The sequence below is a fragment of the Haematobia irritans genome, chromosome 3, assembly GCF_050003625.1.
Source record: "Haematobia irritans isolate KBUSLIRL chromosome 3, ASM5000362v1, whole genome shotgun sequence".
Classification (NCBI taxonomy): Eukaryota; Metazoa; Arthropoda; class Insecta; order Diptera; family Muscidae; genus Haematobia; species Haematobia irritans.
Genome location: NC_134399.1, coordinates 11,526,530 through 11,550,718, shown reverse-complemented (window position 1 = coordinate 11,550,718; position 24,189 = coordinate 11,526,530). Strand labels below are relative to the sequence as shown.

The following is a 24,189-nucleotide window of genomic DNA, read 5'->3' as shown; positions in this document are numbered from 1 at the left end:
GGGTGGGTCGCTGAGTCGATATAACCATGTCCGTCTGTCCGTCCGTCCGTCCGTCTGTCTGTGAACACATTTTTGTGATCAAAGTCTAGGTCGCAATTTAAGTCCAATCGCCTTCAAATTTGGTACATGTTCCTAATTTGAGTCAGAATAGAACCCTATTGATTTTGGAAAAAATCGGTTCAGATTTAGATATAGCTCCCATATATATCTTTCGCCCGATATGCACTAATATGGACCCAGCAGCCAGAGTTTTATACCGATTTGCTTGAAATTTTGTACAAACATAACACTTAGTCGTAGGAGTACAATTGGTAGTATAGTCATGTGTGCCAAATTTGATTGAAATCGGTTCAGATTTAGCTATAGCTTCCATATATATTTTTCGCCCGATATGGACTTATATGGACTTATATGGCCCCAGAAGCCAGAGTTTTACTCCAATTTGGTTGAAATTTTTCACTAGGAGTACAATTAGTAATACAGTCATGTGTGCCAAATTTGATTGAAATCAGTTCTGATTTAGATATAGCTCTCATATATATTTTTCTGATTTCGACAAAAATGGTCCAAATACCAACATTTTCCTTGTAATATCGCCACTGCTTAGTCGAAAAGTTGTAAAAATGACTCTAATTTTCCTAAACTTCTAATACATATATATCGAGCGATAAATCATAAATAAACTTTTGCGAAGTTTCCTTAAAATTGCTACAGATTTAAATGTTGCCATATTTTTTTTACTAACATTGTGTTCCACCCTAGTGCATTAGCCAACTTAAATTTTGAGTCTATAGATTTTGTAAAAGTCTATCAAATTCTGTCCAAATCGAGTGATATTTAAATGTATGTATTTGGGACAAACCTTTATATATAGCACCCAACACATTTGACGGATGTGATATGGTATCAAAAATTTAGATCTACAAAGTGGTGCAGGGTATAATATAGTCGGCCCCGCCCGACTTTAGACTTTCCTTACTTGTTTTTGTTTATGAAAAAATTCCCTTGCTCATATCTCCTACAGTAAGTACAGTAAAGCGAAAAGGAGGCTAATTCCAAAAAAAAATTCCCAAAAAAAAAATGAATTTATTTTTTTCAGCAAAAAAACGCGTCACCAAAAAACGAAATTCTTAAAAATTGGCATTTTTATAAGAAAAATTTATTTTGCTTATATCTCCGAAACTAAGCGTCGTAGCATGGAAAGTATTTGTGATAACCCCATGAAATCTAAAATTCCATCCAAATCCTAAAAAAATCTTATTTTTGTTTATGAAAAATTTCCCTTGCTCATATCTCCTACAGTAAGCACAGTAAAGCTAATTCGTAATCAATCCCAAAAAAATTAATTTATTTTTTTTTTTTCAGCAAAAAAAAAAAAACGCGTCACCAAAAAATTTTCGTAATCAATCGCAAAAAAATGCATTCTAAAAAATTTTAAATTAAAATTTAATAAAAAAAAATAATTCTGAAAAATTTTAAAATTTTATATTAAAAATTTATTTTGCTCATATCTCCCAAACTAAGCGTTTTTGAAAAATGTTATTTCTATAGAAAATTTTTCCAAGATGTTATTTCTATAGAGAATTTTTGCAAAAATTTATGTATACAGAAAATTTTTGCAGAATTTTATTTCTATAGAAAATTTTTGAAAAATTTTATTCCTATAGAAAATTTTCTCCAAATATGATTTCTGCACGGACGAAAAAGACTGTTTTTCATATGTTTGGGAGTAAAAATTATATGTTTGGAACTCAAATTTTTTAACACAATATTTTTAAGTGCAAGCATATAATCCCAGAAAAACAAGCGTCGCCAAAAAAGTAATGAAAATGTCCGTTTTGGATCTGGAAGTGGTGCAAAATTGACGCAGAAGCGATGAATTTAACATGGGCTTGTCATAGGACGGAAGTCCTCCTCTTTAACAGACGGTGCACTGAATTTGCATTACTTCTTTAGATGTGATCCGAATTCAATGTTTTGGATGTAAATTAAAAAATTCTGTGATATTTTGCCAAATAAATAAATTTTATAATTTTTTTTTATAATTTTTAATGGATTCTAACGCTTGTCTGAAACATTTGCTCACAAATATTTTCAAAAATTAACATCTTTTTTCAGGTTGGATTTAGCATTTTTTTCGAGAAAATTTCAATAATTTGTACCATTTTATGAATTCTTAAACTGACCAATTTGAAATAAATATACAGCAGTAAGTTCGGCCGGGCCGAATCTTAAATACCCATCACCATGAACCAAATATTAGGGTTTCCTTTGAAATTTCAGGAGGGCTTGAGGACTTGAGGACACTTCCCGAAGATAAATTTAAAGATTTCACCTATGAAGACTATATCAGATTCTGGATTTATAAGAACCATTTTTGTTTGAGTTTTAGAGGAATCATTAACATCTCTTGTAAGTGTGCAAGAAAATTATAAAATAACGTCTTGATTTGAAATCTTAAATCTGTTGAAGTAAAATCTGGAAATTTTACATTGAGTTTCAAGCAATTTTCATGATCAGTGCGCCTTCTACACCCTCAAGAAGTGAAGTCGGTCTATATGGAGGCATTACCAAATGGACCGATAAAAACTTAATCCGATACACGTTTTTGTGAGCCTAAAATACCAGAATATTTACAATTTCAGGCATATCAGATAAAAACTACGGTTTCTAGAAACCCAACGAGTTAAATCGGGAGATCGTTCTTATGGGGGCTATACTAAAATATGAACCGATACTCACCATTTTCGGCACACCTCTTTGTGACCTGAATATACCTCTAGATTTCCAATTTCAGGCAAATAGGATAAAAACTTCGGATTCTAGAAGCCCAAGACCCCAAATCGGGAGATGGGTCTATATGGGGGCTATACCAAAATATGGACCGATACTCACAATTTTTGGCACACGTATTTGTGGTCCTACAATACCTCTATATTTCCAATTTCAGGTAAATTTAATAAAAACTGCGATTTCTATAAGCCCAAGAAGTAAAATCGGGAGATCGGTCTATATGGGGGCTATACCAAAATATGGACCGATACTCACAATTTTTGGCACACATATTTGTGGTCCTACAATACCTCTAGATTTCCAATTTCAGATAAATTGAATAAAAACTGCGGTTTCTATAAGCCCAAGAAGTAAAATCGGGAGATCGGTCTATATGGGGGCTATACCAAAATATGGACCGATACTCACAATTTTTGGCACACGTATTTGTGGTTCTACAATACCTATAGATTTCCAATTTCAGGTAAATTGAATAAAAACTGCGGTTTCTATAAGCCCAAGAAGTAAAATCGGGAGATCGGTCTATATGGGGGCTATACCAAAACGTGGACCGATACTCACCATTTTTGGCACACCTCTTTATGGTCATAAAATACCTCCAGATTTCAAATTTCAGGCAAATTGGATAAAAACTACGATTTCTATAAGCCCAAGACCCCAAATCGGGAGGTCGGTTTATATGGGGACTATATCAAAACCTGGACCGATATAGCCCATCTTCGAACTTGACCTGCCTGCAGACAAAAGACGAGCTTGTGCAAAATTTCAGCACGATTGCTTCATTATTGAAGACTGTAGCGTGATTACAACAGACAGACAGACGGACAGACGGACAGACGGACATCGTTATATCGTCTTAGAATTTCTCCCTGATCAAGAATATATATACTTTATATAGTCGGAAATCGATATTTCGATGTGTTACAAACGGAATGACAAACTTATTATACCCCCGTCACCATTCTATGGTGGTGGGTATAAAAAGGTCTAAATTACCCATTAAAAATGTGAAAAAAATCATGTTATAAAAAATTTAATGAAAATAACTTCATGTGTAGTTAAAATAAAGAACATCATCTGGAGAACAAATAATTGAAGTAACCAATTGGCGCCTTAAAAATATATCCACACAAAGAAAATTTCATTAAATTTTTTTCTACCAGTGTATGCCCTAAGGTGAAACATAATATGTTTGAACAATACAAACAATAGTTTGTTTGGACCAATCCTGAAAATATAAATGCTTGACACAAAATGTGTTTGGGGTATATGTTACAGAAGCGATTTTTTTGAGGGTGTATAGAACATTTTCTCAAAATTTTATTTCTATAGACAGTTTTTGTAAAATTTTATTTCTATAGAAAAATTTTTGCAAAATTTTATTTCTATAGAAACTTTGTAGTTTGTTCAATAATTTTATATTTTTTCATTTTCTAAGACTGTAATAACTACTTAAACAAAATGTAAAAATATTTATTTTAATTTCTTAATTTTATTTTATTTATTTTTTTTTGATTTCACAATTATGTATCTTCATTTTGGGACTAAATAGTACTATTAATATACTCGTGGTTTTACTGTAAACATTATGCGATCTTTGAATTTCAATACCAATTCTGCAACCAACAATGCTTCCTTAGTCTTATCACCTATGTAGTCTAACTCATAGTGGCGCAAAACATTGGCCAGCACGGTTTTTATTTCCAGCATAGCGAACCTTTGACCAATGCAATTGCGTGAACCCGCCGAGAAATGGGTATAAAGATAGGGCATATTGCAGCCTTCATCAAATCTTTCAGGTTTGAAGAGTTCTGGTTCAGGGAAATATTCTTTACAGCGACCCATCAAAAATGGTGAAATGCCAAAATTTGTACCGGCTGGTAAAATCTTTCCATCTATAAGGGAAGTAAATTTGTAAAGGGACTTTAAGGAAATATAATGGGCAATTTCGTTTCAAAAAAAAAAAATGTTACATTGAAAAATTTTAGAAAACCAAATAAATGAATTTCGGAAATTCGAAGAATTTTGAAATTGCATAATTATGAGAAACAAATTAAATCAACCTCGAAAATTCCTCTAAAGAGAGTTGAAATCTTGAAAATCTTAGCTTATTTATCCCCACACACGATACCACCACAAATCACAATTATAGCCATTTATACTTACTCATTTCAAAATCTTCTCTAATTTTCCTGCCAAATAACGGCACAGAGGGATATAGACGCAATGATTCCTTGACACACAATTCAACATAATGCATTTGGTTGATATCCTCCATGGTCACCGGTTTGGATTTATCTTTACCCATAATCTGAATTATTTCTTCAAAACATTTTTGTTGATATTCTGGATACCGGGCGAGATTATAAAAGCAAAAAATAATGCCCGATGACACGGTATCATGGCCCTCGAACATAAATGTATCGACTTCTTCGCGTATATCCATATTACTCAAGGGCTTGCCATCGATGGTCGACTGCAAAAGAATATCAAGGAAGGCCGATCTACGTTTGATTCCAATATCAATATCCTCCTGGCTGGTTTGTGACTGTTTGCTTTGTGTTTTCAAAAGTTCCTCACGCCTTTGTTCAATAACTTTTTGTGTGAAACCATGCAGTGTGGCCAAAGCCTTTTCTTCTTCACGTGCCAATTTCGTAAAACGATATGTGAAATAGAACCGATGTATAACATCAATAATGCGTTTGTGTAATACCATGGTAATCCTGGAAGTAAATCTAAAGTTTTTTTTTGAAAAATTCCAGATTAATAACAGAGAACTGGTTTACGTTCTAAGAGCCTTGACATATTTCGATTCGGTATGGGTTTGTGCATTTATCGAAACTCCCATCGATGATTCTAGAGGTTGAGAAAAAACAGAAAAAATTGTTCGATCAAATAATATTGATATATAAAGGTTGATTTTTTTTTTTCGATCAAATAATATTGATATATAAAGGTTAATATATACAGGAAAATTAAAAAAAAATATAATTAAAAAAATCATTAATTTTTCGCCTCAAATGGTCCAAGTAACCATATTTTTTTTCAACGTTGGGCGCCAGTTATTTAAGAAATCCTTTTTTATGGATCCGGAAGTATTGCAAAATACATTTTGCAAAAATTTTCTAAAGAAATTTTTTACAAATTTTTATTTCTATAGACAATTTTTGGAAATTTCTATTTCTATAGAAATTTTTTTCTAAATATATTTCTATAGAAATTTTTTGCATAATTTTATTTCTATAGAAAATTTTTGCAAAATTTTACAAAATTTCATTTCTATAGCAAATTTTGTCAAAATTTTATTTCTACAGAAAATTTTTGCAAAATTTTATTTCTATAGAAAATGGTTGTCACAGTTTTATTTCCATAGAAAATTTAAAAAAAAAATTTATTTCTATAGAAAATTTTTAAAAAATTTTATTTATTTAGAAAATTTTTGAAAAATTTTATTTCTTTAGAAACTTTATGCAAAATTTTATTACTATAGAAAATTTTTTGCAAAGTTTTATTTCTATAAAAAATTTTTACAAAATTTTATTTCTATAGAAAATTTATTGCAAAATTTTATTTCTACAGAAAATTTTTAAAAAAAATTATTTCTATAGAAAATTTTTGAAAAATTTTATTTCTTTAGAAAATTTTTGAAAAATTTTATTTCCTTAGAAAATTGTGGCAAAATTTTATTGCTATAGAAAATTTTTGCAAAATGTTATTTCTATACAAAATTTTTTCAAAATTTTATTTTAATAAAAAACTTTTGCAAAATTTTATTTTTATAAAAAATTTTTGCAAAATTTTACAAAATTTCATTTCTACAGCAAATTTTGTCAAAATGTTATTTCTATAGAAATCTTTTGTCACAGTTTTATTTCCATAGAAAATTTTTGCAAAATATTATTTCTATAGAAAATTTTTGAAAAATTTTATTTCTTTAGAAAATTTTTGAAAAATTTTATTTCTTTAGAAATTTTTTGCACAATTTTATTTCTATAGAAAATTTTAGCAAAATTTTATTTATATAGAAAATCTTTTCAAAATTTTATTTTTATAGAAAATTTTTGCAAAATTTTACTTCTATAGAAATTGTTTGCAGAATTTTAGTTCTATAGAACATTTTTGAAAAATTTTATTTCTATAGAAAATTTTTGAAAAATGTTATTTCTTTAGAAAATTTTTGCAAAAATATTATTTCTATAGAAAATTGTGCACAATTTTATTTCTATAGAAAATTTTTGCAAAATTTTATTTCTATAGAAAATTTTTGCAAAATTTTACATCTATAGAAAATTTTTGCAGAATTTTAGTTCTATAGAACATTTTTGCAAAATGTTATTTCTTTAGAAAATTTTTGAAAAAATTTTATTTCTATAGAAAATTTTGTCAAAATTTTATTTGGTTTTATTTGTTTATTCGTCAATCATTATTGTTGTTTTGATTTCAGCTTAACATAAAACCATGCATTGACTAAACTACAAGTGTAGCTTAACGAACAGAGGAAAAGTATGGTTCTCAAATTTATTTGGGCAAAGCCCTATAGACTGCAAGACCATTGGATGGGCAGCTGTTTCGGAACAACCACATTCCTCATAAGCATCCTCTACGCGCAACAAAATTATCAACCAATTATCAGAATAAATTCGGGTAAATCACTAAACCCAAAGTGAATTACACTTGAACCTTCCGAAAAAAGATTTTTGATAGTCGGCTTTGCCTATACAAATTTGCCAGCATATCTCTTTTCCTTTGCCAAAGTCAAACCATCAATTTGAGTGCAGTTGTCATCTGTTGGTTAAGCTACACTTGTAGTTTAGTCAATGCTGAAATCAAATAAAATTTTATTCCTTTAGAATTTTTTTGCAAAATTTTATTTCTATAGAAAATTGTGTCATAATTTTAATTCTATAGAAAATTTTTGCAAATTCTATTTCTATTGAAAATTTTTCCAACATTTTATTTCTATAGAAAATTTTTGCAAAATTTTACTAAATTTCATTTCTATAGCAAATTGTGTCAAAATGTTATTCCTATAGAAAATTTTTGTCACAGTTTTATTTCTATAGAAAATTTTTGCAAAATATTATTTCTATAGAAAATTTTTGAAAAATTTTATTTCTATAGAAAATTTTTTAAAAATTTTATTTCTTTATAAAATATTTGAAAAATTTTATTTCTTTAGAAATATTTTGCAAAATATTATTTCTATAGAAAATTTTGCACAATTTTATTGATATTGAAAACTTTTGCTAAATTTTATTTCGATAGAAAATTTTTGGTTTACGTTCTAAGAGCCTTGACATATTTCGATTCGGTATGGGTTTGTGCATTTATCGAAACCCCATCGATGATTCTAGAGGTTGAGAAAAAACAGAAAAAATTGTTCGATCAAATAATATTGATATATAAAGGTTGATTTTTTTTTCGATCAAATAATATTGATATATAAAGGTTAATATATACAGGAAAATTAAAAAAAAAAATAATTAAAAAAATCATAAATTTTTCGCCTCAAATGGTCCAAGTAACCATATTTTTTTTCAACGTTGGGCGCCAGTTATTTAAGAAATCCTTTTTTATGGATCCGGAAGTATTGCAAAATACATTTTGCAAAAATTTTCTAAAGAAATTTTTTACAAATTTTTATTTCTATAGAAAATTTTTGGAAAATTCTATTTCTATAGAAATTTTGTTCTAAATATATTTCTATAGAAATTTTTTGCATAATTTTATTTCTATAGAAAATTTTGTCAAAATGTTATTCCTATAGAAAATTTTTGTCACAGTTTTATTTCTATAGAAAATTTTTGCAAAATATTATTTCTATAGAAAATTTTTGAAAAATTTTTTAAAAATTTTATATCTTTATAAAATTTTTGAAAAATTTTATTTCTTTAGAAATATTTTGCAAAATATTATTTCTATAGAAAATTTTGCACAATTTTATTGATATTGAAAACTTTTGCTAAATTTTATTTCGATAGAAAATTTTTGAAAAATTTTATTTCTGTAGACAATTTTTGAAAAAATTTATTTCTTTAGAAAATTTTTGAAAATTTTTATTTCTTTAGAAAATTTTTGCAAAATATTATTTCTGTAGAAAATTTTGCACAATTTTATTTATATTGAAAACGTTTGCTAAATTTTATTTCTATAGAAAATTTTTGCAAAATTTTATTTCTATAGAAAATGTTTTCAAAATTTCATTTTTATAAAAAATTTTTGCAAAATTTTACAAAATTTAATTTCTATAGCAAATTTTTGTCACAGTTTTATTTTCATAGAAAATTTTGGCAAAATTTTATTTCTATGGAAAATTTTTTGCAAAATTTTATTTCTAAAGAAAATTTTTGAAAAATTTTATTTCTATAGAAAATTTTTGAAAAATTTTATTTCTTTAGAAAATTTCTTTAGAAAATTTTTGCAAAATATTATTTCTATAGAAAATTTTGCACAATTTTATTGATATTGAAAACTGTTGCTAAATTTTATTTCTATAGAAAATTTTTGCAAAATTTTATTTCTATAGAAAATTTTTGCAAAATTTTACATCTATAGAAAATTTTTGCAGAATTTTAGTTCTATAGAACATTTTTGCAAAATTTTCTTTCTTTAGAAAATCTTTGAAAAATTTTATTTCTTTAGAAAATTTTTGCAAAATATTTTTTATATAGAAAATTTTGCACGATTTTATTGATATTGAAAACTTTTGCTAAATTTTTTTTTCTATAGATAATTTTTGCAAAATTTTATTTCATTCGTTTTGTTTGTTATTGTTGGCTTCTCTTCAATCGTTATTGTTGTTTTTTTGATCTCAGCTTAAAGCCATGCATTGACTAAACTACAAGTGTAGCTTAACCAACAGAGGAAAAGTATGCTTGTCAAATTTATTTGGCAAAGCCCTATAGACTGCAAGATGCCAAATACATTCAAATCGATGATTTGAGTTTGGCAAAGGAAAAGAGATATGCTGGCAAATTTGTTTAGGCAGTAGCCGACTATCAAACCCTTTTTCGGGAGGTTCAAGTGTAGTTCACTTTGGGTTGAGTGAATTACCCGAATTTATTCTGATAATTGGTTGATAGTTTTGCTGTAAGTAGAGGATGCTGATGAGGAATGTGGTAATTCCGAAACAGCTGTACATCCAACCATCTTGCAGTCTATAGGGCTTTGCCCAAATAAATTTGACAAGCATACTTTTCCTCTGTTGGTTAAGCTACACTTGTAGTTTAGTCAATGCATGGCTTTAAGCTGAGATCAAAAAAACAACAAAAATTTTATTTCTATAGAAAATGTTTTCAAAATTTTATTTTTATAAAAAATGTTTTCAAAATTTTACAAAATTTCATTTCTATAGCGAATTTTGTCAAAATGTACCTTCTATAGAAAATTTTTGTCTCAGTTTTATTTCCATAGAAAATTTTTGCAAAATTTTATTTCTATAGAAAATTTTTTTCAAAATTTTATTTCTATAGAAAATTTTTTGCAAAATTTTATTTCTATAGAAAAATTTTATTATTTTAGAAAATTTTTAAAAATTTTAATTTCTTTAGAAAATTTTTGCAAAATATTATTTCTATAGAAAATTTTGCACAATTTTATTGATATTGAAAACTCATAAGCATTCCTCATAAGCATCCTCTACGCGCAGCGAAACTATCAACCAATTATCAGAATAAATTCGGGTAAATCACTAAACCCAAAGTGAATTACACTTGAACCTCCCAAAAAAAGGTTTTTGATAGTCGGCTTTTGCCGACAAACATCTCTCTTTTTATTTCGATAGAAAATTTTTTCAAAATGTTAGTTCTACAGAAAATTTTTGTAAAATTGTATTTTAATAGAAAATTTTTGCAAAATTCTATCTCTATAGAAAATTTTTGAAAAATTTTATTTCTATAAAAAAATTTGTCAAAATGTTATTTCTTTAGACAAAATTTTCTATAGAAATAAAATTTCGATAAAATGGTCTATAGAAATAAAATTTTGAAAAAAATAAAAATACGATATATGTAATTTTTTACTGGTCAATGGTAGTCAAAATGTCGATTTAGCATGACTCGATTAACCCATTAGGTGCGCGGTTAAATATGTCTGATTTGGGTCGTAGCTATTTACAATTTACAATTTGTCTTCACGCACATCACTGACCTATCCTGCTGCGATATATACTTTATTTCGCAATTTACGTAAGCGTGTTGGTGGTTTAATTCAACAAAGTAAACTAGATGTGAAATTTAGTCACAATAGCTCGAATAGACGCTTCAGTTCATAAAATTCAATTCAATAAAATTCAAGATTTAACTTCCGAAACCTTTTGGATGAGAAAATTTCTTCTGATCCGATTTAAATTTGGTACGCAAGAGCCCCCATATAAAAACCGATGTCAAGATTTAATTTCCGAAACCGTGTGGATGAGAAAATTTCATCTGATCCCATTGAAATTTAGTGCCAGCTGTTAGTATATCCGAAAATTATTAAAAAAAAAATTAAATTTTAAATTAAAAACTTCTTACCGCATATAATATCCAGTGAACACAAATTTATAAGATCCTCTAAACAAAATCCTTTATCCTTGCTCTTTCGACTCTCCTTATCCATAATGTCTACAAGGATTCTACTTTGTTTTTCAAAAATTTGCACAAAATCGCCAAGAATGCTAAAATGAAAAGCTGGAGTTAGAATCTTACGCCGTTGATGCCATTTGCGACCATGACTAAGCAGTAGACCATCGCCCAGCCAAGGTTCTAGAAATGTATATTCTTTTGCCTTTTCCAAATGCTGTGTTCCTCCCAACATTATTTCGATATCCTTCAGATCAATTGAGATCATATTCAAATCGGGGCCAAGCCAAAATTTAAAGCATTTCATTGATTCCGTATAAAGTTCGGACATTTTTATTGTGGCCATCAGAATTTCATGAGGTGCCTTATATAGAAAATAATGTCCATGGCCCAAAAGGGGTAATGATGGTGACGAGGGTATATTTGCGGTTACCTCAATCATATGCTTGAACTTGAAGTGATAAATTCCATAAGCAATTACAAGTACTAGGCCAATCATAAGACCTATAAATTCCCTTAAATGGATATTAGCTAGGACGGAGAGTAACCAATTTGAATAAAACATTTCGCGTTTAATATTCGCCGATTGTAATTAACAAATGATCGAATGAATTGCATCGATTCAGGTATTTATATGAAGTCCACAATGGATATCATTATATATTATTATATACTCGATAATATTTTATATTTGTTAACTCATTATTAGTTATATTAGCAAAATGTTTAAAAATCACACAGTGGGTTCTTAGCGAATAGCTCTGTCTTGTAAATGACAAATAATACTGGAAAAAATTAAGGATTTGATCTGTGTCGATTAGTACATCCAGAGAAAGAATATGATCATTCCACAAAAAAGGGGATCCCTTCTACCACCTATGGTAATCGTAATAACACCATCGGATTTTTCGATTTATGCCTACTTTCTTTGCTATGCCCTAGCGTAAATGAATCATATTGAGAAAAATGAAAATATTTACAAAGGAAAAACACGCAAGTACATTCGATGGCCTATATATTAGCGGAATCCACAATAGGTCATATCGTCATTGTACTTGTATGGCAAAGTATCACACATTTTTAATGCTGAGTTTGGTAGTTCGAGTTAGTGCCACTCGTGCCAAAAATAAATTACCAAAATATAAAGAAGCTCTACAAATTAAAAAAAAATATTTTAAAATTTGTATGGTTGGTATGAACAAAATGTTTTTTTAATGTTTAATTTTTTATTTTTATTTCTATGTACACACAAACAAATATTTTTCTGATTCAATCACGAAATTAATTGATCCAATTAATTTTTTAATTGAAATGTCTTCAATCACGAAAATGATAGTATCAATCACAGTTTTAATTGGGCATAGAAAAAATCCTTGATTAAAAAATTAATTGATGTCATTAGCAATTTTCAATTAATTTTTTAATTGATTTAATTAAAAATTTAATTGATTTTGAGTGCAAACCAAATTAATGCAAATTAATTTTTTATTTAAAAAGGTAACTATTTTCAACTACTTTCTGAATTGGCTTAGAGTTTTTATTTTTATTAAGAAATGTTCATCATTTTTTTTTAAACTGACTTAGTCTTCTGAATTTGATTAAAAAGTTAATTCTATCAATTAATTTTTTAATTAAAAATTTTAAAATTTTCAATCATTGACTTAATTAACCTAATGTTTCTATCCTGATTAAAAAGTTAATTGTATCAATTAATTTATTAATTGAAAAAACATTCAACTTCAATTAACTTTTTAACTGGAAATATTCTGGTGATATTTTTTTCGGTGTATAGAAATAAAATTTTGACAAAATTTTCTAGAGAAATAAAATTTTGACAAAATTTTCTAAAGAAACAACATTTTCACAAAATTTTCTATAGAAATAAAATATTGACACAATTTTCTATAGAAATAAATTTTGACAAAATTTTCTAAATTTTTCGAAATAAAATTTTCTCTAGAAATAAAATTTTGCAAAAAAAAAGTCCATAGAACTAAAATTTTTACAAAATTTTCTATAGTAATAAAATTTTGACAAAATTTTCTATAGAAATAAAATTTTGACAAAATGTTCTATAGAAAACAATTTTGAAAAATTTTTCTATAGAAATTAAATTTTGACAAAATTTTCTATAGAAATAAAATTTTAACAAAATTTTCTTTAGAAATAAAATTTTAATAAAATTTTCTATAGAAATAAAATTTTGATAAAATTTTCTATAGAAATAAAATTTTGACAAAATTTTCTAGAAAAATAAAATTTTGACAAAATTGTCTAAAAAAACAAAAAATTTGGCAAAATTGTCTATAGAAATAAAATTTTGACAAAATTTTCTAGAGAAATAAGATTTTGACAAAATTTTCTAAAGAAATAAAATTTTGACAAAATTTTCTAAAGAAATAAAATTTTGACAAAATTTTCTAAAGAAATAATATTTTCACAAAATTTTCTATAGAAATAAAATATTGACACAATTTTCTATAGAAATAAATTTTGACAAAATTTTCTAAATTTTTCGAAATAAAATTTTCTCTAGAAATAAAATTTTGCAAAAAAAACGTCCATAGAAATAAAATTTTTACAAAATTTTCTATAGAAATAAAATTTTCACAAAATTTTCTATAGTAATAAAATTTTGACAAAATTTTCTATAGAAATAAAATTTTGACAAAATTTTTTATAGAAATACAATATTGAAAAATTTTTCTATAGAAATTAAATTTTGACAAAATTTTCTATAGAAATTAAATTTTGATAAAATTTTCTATAGAAATAAAATTTTGAGAAAAATTTTCTAGAAAAATAAAATTTTGACAAAATTTTCTAAAAAAACAAAAAATTTGGCAAAATTGTCTACAGAAATAAAATTTTGACAAAATTTTCTAGAGAAATAAGATTTTGACAAAATTTTCTAAAGAAATAAAATTTTGACAAAATTTTCTAAAGAAATAAAATTTTGACAAAATTTTCTAAAGAAATAATATTTTCACAAAATTTTCTATAGAAATAAAATATTGACACAATTTTCTATAGAAATAAATTTTGACAAAATTTTCTAAATTTTTCGAAATAAAATTTTCTCTAGAAATAAAATTTTGCAAAAAAAAAGTCCATAGAAATAAAATTTTTACAAAATTTTCTATAGTAATAAAATTTTGACAAAATTTTCTATAGAAATAAAATTTTGACAAAATTTTTTATAGAAATACAATTTTGAAAATTTTTTCTATAGAAATTAAATTTTGACAAAATTTTCTATAGAAATAAAATTTTAACAAAATTTTCTTTAGAAATAAAATTTTGATAAAATTTTCTATAGAAATAAAATTTTGATAAATTTTCTATAGAAATAAAATTTTGACAAAATTTTCTAGAAAAATAAAATTTTGACAAAATTTTCTAAAAAAAAATTTTGGCAAAATTGTCTATAGAAATAAAATTTTGACAAAATTTTCTAGAGAAATAAGATTTTGACAAAATTTTCTAAAGAAATAAAATTTTGACAAAATTTTCTAAAGAAATAAAATTTTGACAAAATTTTCTAAAGAAATAACATTTTCACAAAATTTTCTATAGAAATAAAATATTGACACAATTTTCTATAGAAATAAATTTTTTTACAGAAATAAGAATTTTACAGATATAAAATGTTGACAAAATTTTTTGAGAAACAAAATGTTGACAAAATTTTCTAAAGAAATAACATTTTGACAAAATTTTCTATAGAAATAAAATTTTGACAAAATTTTCTAAAGAAATAACATTTTGACAAAATTTTCTATAGAAATAAAATTTTGGCAAAATTTTCTATAGAAATAAAATATTGACACAATTTTCTATAGAAATAAAATTTTGACAAAATTTTCTATAGAAATAAAATTTGATAAAATTTTCTAGAGAAATAAGATTTTGACAAAATTTTCTACAGAAATAAAATTTTGACAAAATTTTCTAAAGAAATAAAATTTTGACAAAATTTTCTAAAGAAATAACATTTTCACAAAATTTTCTATAGAAATAAAATATTAACACAATTTTCTATAGAAATAAATTTTTTTACAGAAATAAGAATTTTACAGATATAAAATGTTGACAAAATTTTTTGAGAAACAAAATGTTGACAAAATTTTCTAAAGAAATAACATTTTGACAAAATTTTCTATAGAAATAAAATTTTGACAAAATTTTGTAAAGAAATAACATTTTGACAAAATTTTCTATAGAAATAAAATTTTGATAAAATTTTCTATAGAAATAAAATATTGACACAATTTTCTATAGAAATAAAGTTTTGACAAAATTTTCTATAGAAATAAAATTTGATAAAATTTTCTATAGAAATAAAATTTTGACAATTTTTTTTTAGAAATAAAATATTGACAAAATTTTCTATAGAAATAAAATACTGACACAATTTTCTATAGAAATAAAATTTTGACAAAATTTTCTATAGAAATAAAATACTGACACAATTTTCTATATAAATAAAATTTTGACAAAATTTTGTATAGAAATAAAATTTTTACAAAATTTTCTAAAGAAATAACATTTTGACAAAATTTGCTATAAAAATAAAATTTTGACAAAATTTTCTATAGAAATAAAATTTTGACAAAATTTTCTATAGAAATAAAATTTTGACAAAATTTTCTATAGAAATAAAATTTTGACAAAATTTTCTAAAGAAATAACATTTTGACAAAATTTTCTATAGAAATGAAATATTGACAAAATTTCCTATAGAAATGAAATTTTGACAAAATTTTCTTAGAAATAATTTTTTTTGTTTTGTTGTTGTTGGCTTGTACTTCAATCATATTTGTTGTTTTGATGTCAACAAAACGAATGAAGTGAGAGGCAAGAGGCACGCTCAAAATAAAACCAGACAACTGCACTCAATTCGATTAACAGGTTATAAGTCCCTGGTCTGACACATATATGGAGTCGCTAGTATTAAATGCATATAATTTTTATATAGTACCAACCTTCAAATGATTAGTGTCAAAATTTGACGTCTGTAAGTCAATTAGTTTGTGAGATAAAAAATGGAAAAAAAGGAATTTCGTGTTTTGATAAAAATAACTTGGCTTGATAATGGAAGCAACAACTTGGCTTGATAATGAGTTTCCGGATGCTGCCCCAGGGAAATCAACAATAATTGATTGGTATGCAAAATTCAAGCGTGGTGAAATGAGCACGGAGGACGGTGAACGCAGTGGACGCCCGAAAGAGGTTGTTTCGTCGGTAACATGAAAAAAATCAACAAAATGATTTTGAATGACCGTAAAATGAAGTTGATCGAGATAGCAGAGGCCTTAAAGATATCAAAGGAACGTGTTGGTCATATCATTCATCAATATTTGGATATGCGGAAGCTCTGTGCAAAATGGGTGCCGCTCGAGCTGAGCGGTGTTTGCAGCTGTTAACTCGTAATACACCCGAGTTTTTTCATCGATATGTGACAATGGATGAAACATGGCTCCATCACTACACTCCTGAGTCCAATCGACAGTCGGCTGAGTGGACAGCGACCGGTGAACCGTCTCCGAAGCGTGGAAAGACTCAATGGTTAGGTTAGGTTAGGTGGCAGCCCGATGTATCAGGCTCACTTAGACTATTCAGTCCATTGTGATACCACATTGGTGAACTTCTCTCTTATCACTGAGTGCTGCCCGATTCCATGTTAAGCTCAATGACAAGGGACCTCCTTTTTATAGCCGAGTCCGAACGGCGTTCCACATTACAGTGAAACCACTTAGAGAAGCTTTGAAACCCTCAGAAATGTCACCAGCATTACTGAGGTGGGATAATCCACCGCTGAAAAACTTTTTGGTGTTCGGTCGAAGCAGGAATCGAAGGATGCTAACCATTGCACCACGGTGGCTCCCAGAAAGAAAGACTCAAAAGTCCGCTAGCAAAGTAATGGCCTCCGTTTTTTGGGATGCGCATGGAATATTTTTTTATCGATTATCTTGAGAAGGGAAAAACCATCAACAGTGACTATTATATGGCGTTATTGGAGCGTTTGAAGGTCGAAATCGCGGCAAAACGGCCCCATATGAAGAAGAAAAAAGTGTTGTTCCACCAAGACAACGCAACGGTGCCACAAGTCATTGAGAACAATGCAAAATTCATGAATTGGGCTTCGAATTGCTTCCCCACGCACCGTGTTCTCCAGATCTGGCCCCCAGCGATTTTTTCTTGTTCTCAGACCTCAAAAGGATGCTCGCAGGGAAAAAATTTGGTTGCAATGAAGAGGTGATCGCCGAAACTGAGGCATATTTTGAGGCAAAACCGAAGGAGTACTACCAAAATGGTATCAAAAAATTGGAAGGTCGTTATAATCGTTGTATCGTTCTTGAAGGGAACTATGTTGAATAATAAAAACGAATTTTGAGAGAAAAATGTGTTTTTCTTTGTTAGACCGGGGACTTTTCAGCCAACCTGTTATTTGAAAGTGGCAAAGGAGAAGAGAAATGTTTGTACAAAGATTTATTTCGGCAAAAGCCGACTATCATAAACCTTTTTTCGGAAGGTTCAAATGTGGTTCACTTTGGGTTTGGTGAACTACCAGAATTTGTTCTGATAATTGGTTGATAGTTTTACTGCAAGTTGAGAATGCTTATGAGGAATGTGATAATTCCGAAACGTGCTTCCTTCCAACCATCTTGCAGTCTATAGGGCTTTGCCCAAATAAATTTGACAAACATTCTTTTCCTCTGTTGGTTAAGCTACTCTTACAGTTTAGTCAACGCAATGGTTTTTAAGCTGATATCAAAACAGCAAATAAAATTTTGAAAAATTTTCTATAGAAATAAAATTTTGACAAAATTTTCTACAGAATTAAAATTTTGACAAAATTTTCTACAGAAATAAAAATTTGAAAAAATTTTCTATAAAAAATAAAACTTTGCCAAATTTTCTATAGAAATAAAATATTGGTACAATTTTCTAAAGAAATAAAATTTTGCAAAAATTGTCTATAGAAATAAAATTTTGATAAAATTTTCTATGGAAATGAAATGTTTACAAAAATTTCTATAGAAATAAATTTTGATAAAATTTTCTACAAAAAAAATTTTTTTTTTTTCAAATGCAATTTTGCCAAAGTTTTCTATCGAAAAAAAAAATTCTATGGAAATAAAATTTTGACAAAATTTTCTACAGAAATAAAATTTTGACAAAAGTTTATAAATAAATAACATTTTGACAAAATTTTCTATAGAAGTAAAATTTGACCAAATTTTCTATGGAAATAAAAATAGAAAATTTTTGCACAATTTAATTTCTATACAGAACATTTGCAAAATTTTCTTTCTATAGAAAATTTTCTCCAAATTTTCTGTCTATTGAAAATTTTCTCAAAATTTTCTTTCTATAGAAATTTTGACAAAATATTGGCCAAAATCCTCTTTTACAAGGATTTTGTGTCTAGTTTGAACGTATAGTATTATAGAAGAAGAACCGCAGAGATACGGTCTAACGCCTATAAAAATAATGTCTATAAAAATAAAATTTTGCCAAATTTTCTATAGAAATAAATCATTGGCACAAATTTCTATAAAAATAAAATTTTGCAAAAATTTTCTATAGAAATAAAATTTTGACAAAATTCTCTAAAAAAATAATACTTTCCAAAAATTATCTATAGAAATAAAATTTTGCAAAAATTTTCTATAGAAATAATATTTTATTTGTAGAGTTTGTAAAGCTTGAGGTCATGTTGTAAGCCTAAAGCCTTACAAACTCTGCAAATAATTCAACAAAAAGTCCACTATACACAACTACAAAATTAAATTTTGCAAAAATTTTTTATAGAAATAAAATTTCTATAAAAAAAAATTAAAAAATTTTTCTATAGAAATAAAATTTTGACAACATTTTCTATAAAAAAAATTGTAAAAATTTTCTATAGAAAAAAAATGTGCAAAAATTTTATATAGAAATAAAATGTTGACAAAATTTTCTATAAAAATTAAATTTTCCAAAAATTTTCTATAAAAATAAAATTTTGCAAACATTTTCTATAAAAATAAATTTTGCAAAAAGTTTCCATGGAAATAAAATTTTGACAAAATTTTCTATAGAATTAAAATTATGACAAAATTTTCTATAGAAATTAAATTTTGACAAAAGTTTCTAAATAAAATTTGACCAAATCTATATATATAAAATTCAATTTATGTTTGTTTATTTGTTTGTTTGTTTGTTTGTTTGTATGTACCGAGTTGGCTCCGTAACGGCTGAACCGATTTACTTGAAACTTTCAGAGATCGTAGGGGGCGTTCATGTGGTGAAAATAGGGTACCTCATTTTTTGTCGGACTTTTTGAAAATTGGACCAAAGTTGACCGATTTGGTTGAAATTTTCGTTGAAGATTGGTGTTGGCATCTAGAGCAAGATCCGCTACTTTTTATTTCGATATTTGGTGGCGGAGGGGGGCCTCTCCTTTGTTCGACTTTTTTAAAGTACAGTGAAAAAAACTAAAATTCTCTAAATTATCTGAGATTTACAGAGAACATGTGGTGAGGTTATGGAATTAATATGGGATACCCGATGATTTCATATGTTGATGGGGAGGGGGACCTCCCCCTTGCCCTACTTTTGGAAACTTGGAACAAAATTATGCGATTTGCTTGAAATTTTCATTGAATGTTGGGGTTGGCATGTAGACAAAAATCCGCTACATTATTTTTCGATATTTGGTCGGGGAGGGGGACCACCCCTTTGCCCAATTTTGTTTTTTTTTTTTTTTTTTTGTTGAAAGTTCAAACAAAACTAAACTCCCCCGACTGAAATTTTACAGAAAACATGGGTTACGAAATTTATATCAGGTTCCTGATTTTTTAATAAAAAAAAGGGCATAGGGGGACATCCGCTTCTCTTAAGTACATACAGAGAAACAATTAAACTTTACCGAGTTACTTGAAATTTACAGAGGACTGGGGAGAGATCGTAACCTCCGTCAATCGTAATAGTTGATACCTGATTTTGTGATATTTGGACGGAAGAGAGGCCGCCCCTTTAGGCTTATAATTTGCTTGACATTTTCTGGGACGTTTACAAAAGATACGCTTTTCGACATTTGGTCGGGGAGGAGGTCCTCCTCTAAACCTACAAAAAAATTTAAGTTTTCTTGAAATTTACAAAAGCAGTGGGGGAAGGTTATGAACGAAGAGGCAACCTTCCTTGCCCCACACTTGAAGGAAAGTTTCAAGAATTTTCAGGGAAGGTTAGGGGTGCCGATATTGTATCGGGGAAAGTGACGTCCCTTTAAAACAATAGAGCAAAATTTAAACATCTCCGATCTACTTGAAATTTACAGGGACGTGGCAGGAGGTGATTAAATTTATACATAATTTTTAAATTAGTATATGATTTTTCGATATCTGCTTGGGGAAGGGGAAAATTGAAATAAACTTTATCGACTTACTTCGATAGAATTTATAGGGACCATTGAGTAGTTGCGAAATTAATATAGGGTACGTGATAGTCCGATATCAGGTCGGAGTGGAGCGAAGGTGGGGAGAGGGTTCCCTTTTGTCCGTTTTTTTTCTTAAATTGAAAGTAGAGGGTTGTCCGTAAATGGGAACTCGGTACATAATTTTATGATTTTTGTACAGGCTTCTGCCAGACTTCTTTTTAGTAAAGAACTTAAATTTACATGAAATTGGCAGCCAACGTAGAGGGTGCATCATTTTCCAACATTTTAGCAAATGTTAATGTGGTAAATTTTTTTTACTACTTTTGCTTTTTCCGATTTATTGGATGGGAAACAGTAATTCTTTGTATGTTATTATAATATAGTGCTTAATTTTCAGATATGTTGAGGAGAAGGATACCTTTCCTTGACAAACCCCACTTAAAATTCACAAGAAATATAGAAGATTGTCCAACTACTTGAATACAGAACATTATTAAAAAAATTTGGTGGAAAGGGTACACCCTCTCCCGCCGTATTTGTACCTATAAACGAAAAATCAAGTAGTCCGATTTGTTTAAAAGAATTGAAATCTTTTCGAATTTGTCTTCAGCACGAAGGATATAGTTGACTAAGTTAATGCAAAATGTTCCACCAAATACGCTTCGGAAGGCGCAGCGAAGCGGGCCGGGTTAAGCTAGTTTTCTATAGAAATAAAAATAGAAAATTTTTGCAAAATTTAATTCCTACACAGAACATTTGCAAAATTTTCTTTCTATAGAAAAATATTGGCCAAAATCCTCTTTTACGAGGATTTCGTGTCTAGTTTGAAAGTATAGAAGAAGTACCGCAGAGATATGGTCTAATGTCCATGCAGATATAAACATATGTATGCCTTGCATTCTACTTGAATGAATGATAATTCGGAAATACAATTTTCAAGTACATGAATAAGCAAAAAGAATTTCCCATTCGGTACATTGAAGTTTATTACACCCGAAGCATCCATGGAATGTTGAATGTTTATTTTATATTTTTTTGCACAAATTGATATGAAAAACAAAAAAAAACGGAACTACCTGCCCCGATTGTGATACTACCAAAAGTTTGTTTACCCGTCCGGCGGACAAGGCTTGTCAGTGACGGCAAATGATGATGATGACTGATACTGCATTTATTTTTCGATGAAGATGAAGTGAATTACTCATAGCCCAACATACATATATAAAGGTTGGTTACGTGAGATATATATGGATATTAAAATAAACAGGTAAGTAAGTATAAGAGGGTGATCACAAATCTTACAGTAAATTTCCCACATACGAAACGAAACCTTGCGTTTCGATGGAAACGCAAAACAGCTGATTTTTTCGCATAAAATCATATGTTTTGGACATCCTGTCGAGTAACAGAGAGATTTAGGTTACAATAAAATAAATCAGCTGACTTTAGGCTTGTACCTTATGTTTAGTACAAAGTTCGTTTCTGCGAAAATCGAATAAAAGCATTTAGAGAATTGCGTTCCATATACAGGGTTGTGTGAAAATTTCCCAATTTCCAAAGTTGTCCCAATTTCGTGCCTAGTCAGGAAGTAGCATTAGAAATTGTTAACCACATGTTTGTTTTTTAAATTTTAAAGAATTTTCAGCAATCAACTGTGGTCAGCTGATTCTAATAATTTTGTTTGTTTTTTAATATATACTTTTTTAATAGTTTTAATGCTAACAATAACATCGGCTTGCTCTTATATATCCAAAAATTGTTTGTCTTCTTGCCATATATTTAATGCCAAAATCTTTTTCAAAGTCAATGTAAACAAAATCAAGATAGTTTAATTATAGATTTGTTATATTTTCTTCAATATAAACAAAAAAAAATTGAATTTGATTATTTTTAGCGTTGGAAAAATTGTATGAAGCTAATCATGTGCGTAATTCCTTTGGAATTTGCTGCGATTGTCAAGAATAATAATTATAAACAATAAATGCAAAATATAATAATAATTATAAACAATAAATGCAAATAATATACCAGTCTAAATTTCCGTGCGTAATTTTATAATTTTTGTCAAAATTTTATATTTATAGAAAATTTTCTCAAAATTTTATTTCTATTGAAAATTTTGTCAAAATTTTATTTCTATAGAAAAAAAATTGTCAAAATTGTATTTCTACAGAAAAATTTTGCAAAATTTTATCTCTATAAAAAATATTTGCAAAATTTTATTTCTATAGAAAATTTTGTCAAAATTGTATTTCTATAAAAAATTTTGTCAAAATTTTATTTCTATGGAAAATTCTGTCAAAATATTATTTTTATAGAAAATTTTTGCAAATTTTTATTTCTATAGAAAATTTTTCCAAAATTTTGCATAATTTTATTTGTATAGAAAATTTTCAAAAAATTTTAGTTCTACAGAAAATTTTCAGAAAATTTTATTTCTATAGAAAATGTTCTATAGGAAATTTTCAGAAAATTTTATTTCTTGTTTTCCTTGATTTTCTTCGACCTTTTTTATGTTATAATAATAAATTAATGATTTTTTTTCAAGCTCGAGGTCTTTTTTTGAATAGTTTATTTATTTTCCCAATATTTCGCAATTGTCATATTGAATCGCTTTTGTAGAATCGCTATTGTAGATCCCCTGAAGAAGCGATGCAATATGACAATCGCGAAATATTGGGAAAATAAATAAAATATTCAAAAAAAGACCTCGAGCTTGAAAAAATCATTAATTTATTAAAATTTTATTTCTATAGAAAATTTTGTTAAAATTTTATTTCTATAGAAAATTTTTCCAAAATTGTATTTCTATAGAAAATTTTGTCAAAATTTTATTTCTATAGAAAATTTCGTCAAAATTTTATTTTTATAGAAAATTTTGTCAGATTTTTATTTCTATAGAAAATTTTGTTAAAATTTTATTTTTATAGAAAATTTTTCCAAAATTGTATTTCTATAGAAAATTTTGTCAAAATTTTAATTCTATGGAAAATTCTGTCAAAATTTTATTTTTATAGAAAATTTTTGCAAATTTTTATTTCTATAGAAAATTTTTGCAAAATTTTATTTTTATAGAAAATTTTGTCAAAATTTTATTTCTATAGAAAATTTTGTCAAAATTTTATTTCTATAGAAAATTCTGTCAAAATTTTATTTCTATAGAAAATTTTTCTAAAATTGTATTTCTATAGAAAATTTTGTCAAAATTTTATTTCTACAGAAAATTTTTCCAACATTGTATTTCTATAGAAAATTTTGTCAAAATTTTATTTCTATGGAAAATTCTGTCAAAATTTTATTTTTATAGAAAATTTTTGCAAATTTTTATTTCTATAGAAAATTTTTGCAAAATTTTGCATAATTTTATTTGTATAGAAAAATTTCAGAAAATTTTATTTCTATAGAAAATTT

General features: G+C 27.1%; 1 protein-coding gene across 3 annotated transcripts; it reads right to left on the bottom strand.

Annotated features, from left to right (window-relative positions):
* Positions 1 to 4,265: 4,265 nt before the first annotated feature.
* Positions 4,266 to 11,967, bottom strand: LOC142229230 (cytochrome P450 4d1-like). Of its 3 annotated transcripts, XM_075299773.1 has the most exons (5): positions 11,788 to 11,926; positions 11,307 to 11,449; positions 5,580 to 5,649; positions 4,960 to 5,528; positions 4,266 to 4,688 (listed from the first exon to the last, which is right to left on the bottom strand). In XM_075299773.1, exons 2-5 carry the CDS (start codon positions 11,389 to 11,391, stop codon positions 4,351 to 4,353), a joined length of 1,062 nt encoding a protein of 353 aa, XP_075155888.1. In that variant the 5' UTR covers positions 11,392 to 11,449; positions 11,788 to 11,926; the 3' UTR covers positions 4,266 to 4,350. The 3 variants fall into 3 exon arrangements, with proteins under 3 accessions (XP_075155888.1, XP_075155886.1, XP_075155887.1); XM_075299771.1 differs by having other exon boundaries at positions 11,307 to 11,967; XM_075299772.1 differs by having other exon boundaries at positions 4,960 to 5,516; positions 11,307 to 11,967.
* Positions 11,968 to 24,189: the final 12,222 nt, after the last annotated feature.